Below are 5,782 nucleotides of genomic sequence, written 5' to 3' on the forward strand. Positions count from 1 at the left end.
CCCTGTCGTCCAAATCGCTGGTGAAGAAATTGAACAGCGCAGGCCCAAGGACCAAGCCCTGGGGGACTCCGCTGCCCACTTCCCCCCAGGTTGAATATGACCCATCCACCACCACCCTCTGAGTACAACCCTTGAGCCAATCTGCAATCCATCTGACTATGTAGGCATCAGTGCCACAGTTGCCTCCCTCCTAGACCTGGAAGAAAAGTAAAATGTTGTCCTAGCTACAAATTCGGATATAGTATTAATTAGCATGAAGAAATATCTCCGCATTTTGTTACAGGAATATTTACTTTCATTTATCTGACTACCATTAAAAATAAGTACAAATAAAATGTCAAACTACTGAAAAACTTTACTCCCTCTCTGTCCCTCGGCACAGGGCAAGAGGTCCCCTTCCTCCATCTTGGTGTTAAGGTGTTTCCAATTCCTTCAAAAAGTGTGTCACTACTGCTATTTGTAAAATGGCAGTAGTGACTATTACAGATTAATCTTCCTGTTATAGTTAAGTTTTGGCACCTCTGAAAACACCTGTTTGGAAGACAGTAGACAGGTCATGAAACAAAATAGCCTACCTATCTAAACTAATACTCTTCCATTTGAAATTATATCACTTCAAGTACAAATATACCGATCAGCTGCGATGTTACTTTAGATATTCTTTTATTTGTGGTATATTTCTCCAGAACATTCGTCATTCAGGAAGGTAGACCTGGGTATTTAATGTACTGGGTACTCTGCACACGAGCAAGGGAAGGCCGAATGCATAAACATTTCTGAAACTTCCAGGCTCAAACAAATTGCAGTGGATATGCATTAGAGTTGGGGTGTACATAGAGTACATGCTGCCTGCCAGGGTGGTTTCAGTGGCCAGTGATAATTCTTTGTTAAACCAGGAATTCTTTATTAAACCAATTCTTTATTAAGAATTTGAAAAGTCAAAAAGCAAGTCCTACTATGTGCTGGGTTGTTTATCTCTGCATGTGCATCTACGTGGTCTGGCGTTCTGCTTGAAAATGTGCTGAGGGCTTGTATTCAGTTTTGGATTTTGCTTATGATCCTATCTTGTTCTCTGGGTCAAGCTGATTGCCATATATGCAAGGACCATGAGAGTTTTGCCTTCTTTTATCAACTGAAACATACTCCCCTTCCTAGGACCCTCGGGGTGTCCAACTGCAAAGTGTCTTGGGCAGGGGTGGGCAAAATGCAGCCCGGGGGCTGGATGTGGCCTGCCAGGCCATCCTATTTGGCCTGTGAGGCCCCGAAAAAATTTAGAAAATTAATATTTATCTGCCCTGGGCTGCCTGTCATGCGGTCCTCGATGGCTTACCGAAACTCAGTAAGCGGCCCTGCGCCCGAAATAATTGCTCGCCCTTGGTTTTGAGCCACACATCACATCACATGCCTCACAGACCACACAAACAGGGACCACACACCTCTGCATGCATGCTTGGGTGCTTCCCTGAATGGTGCAGCACCCCCTCACTTTCAGCTTCCTGTGGGCTTCTTTGTGGCACTCTGCTGCACAGGCAGTCTGGGCTCTCGACTTTCCCAGCCCTGTGGGTTTTGCTCCCTGGGTCAGGGGCATGCAGCAGAAGCTGGGGAAGGGAGAGTGAGCCCAGAGAAGGAGGTAGCAGGAAGAGAAAGGAAGGGGCAGGGGTAGGTGGGAGCCTGGGAACTGCATACAGCTCCCATAATCCATGGGCTCCCAGTTGCCCTGCTCTTTATTAACCAGTTGTTTCTCCATCCTTGCAGCAGAAAAGCAAGTAGCAGTACACTCATCTCCCCTGCTTTTACTTCTGGGATGTTGTGGGGTATATTTTTGGTGGTTTCTGGTTTTTGTCTTCTATTTGTGAGGGTCTGAAGTGGCAATATGGGGAAAATCCTTGGATAAAGGCTTCTCCTTGGGTAAAAGCAGAGGCGTGAGCTCAAGGATCCATGAAGCTGTTTTAGTCTTGTGTTCCAAGAAGGTTTACAGCAGTATCATATAGATTCTGTGGCCCATGTGCGTGTACCTTTTGTGGTTCCAAATCTTTTTGTTAATTAGTTTCCTAATCTGAGATTCCTGCCAGAATTAAGTAAACCAAGTTATGTATTTTTCTCCTAATGCTTTCAAGTCAGTTTCTTGTGGAGCTCTTATGCTTGCCCACGGCTGGAATCAATTTTGTAGCTATTTTGGCTACTTGTTCATAGAATTCTCTGCATGCATGCACGTTGAAAGACTCTTTTTCTAGGCAGCAAGAAAAAAGTTAAGACACATTTCCTTTCTGTCTAAAGAATTACTTCTGGTGCCTAAAAGCGTTTATTATACTACCTCTTCTAACAGCTCTTGTTAGTTATCTAGGACCCTGTATGTATGTGTATATCTGCCTTACTTGGCTTGGGGCATTTGTGAATGCTTAGAAACACATTAAGGGAAATCCATGTACAAGCAGTCGGAGGTTTTTTACAGCACACATGCTACACAGCCAAGAAAATTTTAGTAAAAAGTCTCAAATGTTTGAGAAGGAAGTATACAGAAACAGGCTTCTTTTATCAGAGAGAGTTGTTCCTGTTTATCGCATCATCCTGTAGCATGTGCTAAAACAGGATTATGGTGATGGCTTCTCATTCTACAGCTTCCTTTCTGGCAATGCATGGTATACTGCATGTGAACTGTACCTAGACTGTGACTGTAAAACATTTAACACTACACACTCTTCCATATAATTCCACTTCATATTACACCATTTTTCCTGGAACCAGAGACAGTTTATGCAGTTGTTTTAATGATATGTTGATTCCTGGTAGCCTCACCCTGAATGTTAGACGTTTAAATAGCCAGTTAACTTCACTGCACCAATAAAAAACCCACAAATTTCCAAGCTTTTTCCTGGCACCATCAATCCTATTTGCCAAGTTTTATGACATTTTATTCAAACTACTAAATTACCTGAATTGCATATTTGCATATAATTTTCGTGTGTCAAGTTTGCTCCGTAGCCCTGGTAAGTGAAGCCTTGTTTACAGGACAGCAGGAGTACTTACTCCCCTCCCACCATACATCAAACCAAATGCAGCTGAGACTACCTCTGAGAGTAACAGGTTGATTACTCTCCATAATGCATGCAGTTCCTGACTTCCCAGTAACTAAAAATACAAGAAAACAAATATAAATAAATATTTATTTATATCATTTAATATATATTTATATTTACAAATATAATCATTTTGAAATACAAAATGATCTTAGAAATTACTATTCTCCACACTAATTTTAAAACTGGGTTGTGTAGTAATCAAATAACTATGTGCAACCCATGTAACTCATTGCAGGATCTGGGTGGAGACTGGAGCTAGTACACAGTTTGCTAGATTTAAATGCGTGGAATAGTGGGAGTCTTCCTATTTCTAGATTTTATGCTGCTTTGGAAAAGTTAATTCCAAAATTTAGACAAAATAAGTTAATGACAAAATATATTGAATAAATGTCTACAGTCCTAGTTACACAATGATCTTATTTTTCTTGGTATGGCATTTTCTTGATTGTTTTCAGTTGTACATTTTATTGTCCTCAAAGAAAATTTATGGAATTCTTTCAGTTTTGACTGCATGCTGAGAGCTATCATGACCCAGGCTAAGAGAAGCATTTGGTGCCTTATAAATGTTTCACTGTAAAGAAATGTATGCTATGCAAATGATGAATTCTTGTTAGCCCACCTGTTGGGAGCATACAACAAGCATTGCTATGAACAAGGACATTTGGTGAAAAGATTTGAAGATTCTCTTTTAAAGAGGCAGCATGGACCCATAAATAGGGTACTGGGCTGGGAGTCAGGAGAGAAGTGTAGATCACACAAATCAATGACAAATAACTTTATTGCCTTAGGTCTTTCTCCTTTCCACCCTTTATTTTATCGTAACTTTTTACACTGTGAGGTCTTCAAGGAAGTCCTTGTTTCCTGTTATGTATTTTTAGTGCATAATACAAAAAGGCCTAAATGTCAGTCCTGGCCTCATATGCTATCATAATAATGGAGATTTCAACACCAACATCTGTTTATACCATGTCTGGAATTTGATCAGTAGGATAACCCTAATGGCCTACATTGCAATTTTGAGATGGATTTTAATTTGTACGAAATTAACAGATCCAAATGTAATGTAAACAAGCACGATTTGAATTTTTACTCAGGGAGGAATATTGCACTTACTACTATCTTGGCTCTTCATGGTCATCAGGACCCCGCTCTGAATAGCTTTATTGTGGAACTGATGTGCACACAACGTGCATTGTATGGGATAGCAATACAAGACAGGTGTAGTGACTTTTTATATACCTAAAAATGGGTTAGAAATATGCAGGTTATAAAAAGTCCACTATTTAAAGATAAATAAATAAATTACTGGAAATGTTGTTTTACAGATAAAGAATTATACGCTTGGATGAAATGTGTGAAAGGACAGCCTCACGATCACAAGCATCTGATGCCAACTCAGATTATTCCAGGCTCTGGTAAGAAGTCCTGCAAGAAGGATACCATTTATTCTCCAGTGTTATTTTTCTGTGAACAAAGATTACAAGTTTAATTTGTGGCAACTTCTCATCACTAATAGTCTAGTAGGTTTCCTCAGCAAGGAAAGCACATAGGGAAAAATGGAGAGGGGAGAAGTTCAGAGGAGTCTGGAGGAAGCAGAAAATGCTAGAGGTTTGCAAGAGCATGCTAGTGGAGGAACAGAAGATAGCCATAACAAACAGTTTTGCATTGCTCTGGAGTGGGATAAAGCCCAGCTGCTACAATGTCAGGCTGGGCCTGCTGCTCCCCACCAGTGTTGTAGCGGGCCAGCTTCCCCTATCACCACCACAGCACACCCGCTCCTCCCTCCACTGCGGACATGTTGGCGCTGCAGGCGGTGATGACGGAAGGGGGAAGGGCAGGCCAAGGGCAGCACTGGTGGGCTTGCCACCCTCGCAGTGTCCTGACCCCACTCCCTCCCTGTACCGCCACCACCTCCAAGTAGCAAGAGCAGGGAGGTGAGGCCTTGCACCTCCTTCTCTGCCCCCGCCCCCAGCTCTGTTGCTGCCAGCTGCAGGAGTGGGGCTTGGCCAGCACAGTTGGCCTTCCCTCCACCCCACTCTGTCTCCTGTGTCCCTGCCATCATGGCGGTGCTACGCCACGCTGCCATCTCCTGTCTGAACAGTTCTTTGAACTCTGATTGGCTGTTTGTCAACCATTCAGAGCACAAATAAAGTGTTACGGGGAGACGCAGACAGACAGATGAAGACTTTTTTAATAGTAGAAGTTTCTTTAAACAACATTTTTAGATCAAAGTAATTCAGGTACAGATCAGGTTGGACATGTGCGACTAATTTAGGGCATGTCTGTGTAGCACAGTTCATTGTTGTGTTAGAGGTACTTGAACTAGCTCTGAATGCGGTAGGATCCAGAACTCAGTAGAACTGTGTTTAACCCTGATGGAGGCCCATACTAATTATACATTGTGGAGTTCTGTGCTAATTTAACTGTACTTCTTGTGGTACAAACTGTTAGACCCTGACTCCATGTGGCGTCCAACAACTAGGGAGATGATGATCCAATTGCTCATGGATCCTGTTACTCATTAGCCAGAGCAAGCAGGGAGCAAAAACCAGCACACGTTGCTCACAACAGCTTTATTCAGAATGGAGACGGCTTCGGGCGAGCTCCCTCATAGACACACAGCCCATGAAACCAGGGGAGCAGCAACGAACAATAGTTCTTTCCACATTTATGCACTTTGGTTCATGCATATTAACGACTGT

General features: G+C 42.4%; 1 protein-coding gene across 2 annotated transcripts in view; it reads left to right on the top strand.

The window, feature by feature from the left end:
- Positions 1 to 5,782, top strand: part of JMJD1C (jumonji domain containing 1C) — a 196,064-nt gene that overhangs the window by 156,400 nt on the left and 33,882 nt on the right. For both annotated transcript variants that reach the window (XM_019507890.1, XM_019507891.1), the window contains one exon: positions 4,406 to 4,495. In XM_019507890.1, the coding sequence (XP_019363435.1) occupies positions 4,406 to 4,495 (90 nt within the window). The remainder of the gene's footprint in view (positions 1 to 4,405; positions 4,496 to 5,782) is intronic.

Source organism: Gavialis gangeticus, unplaced genomic scaffold (assembly GCF_001723915.1).
Source record: "Gavialis gangeticus isolate Ggan-Ray unplaced genomic scaffold, GavGan_comp1, whole genome shotgun sequence".
NCBI classification, from domain to species: Eukaryota; Metazoa; Chordata; order Crocodylia; family Gavialidae; genus Gavialis; species Gavialis gangeticus.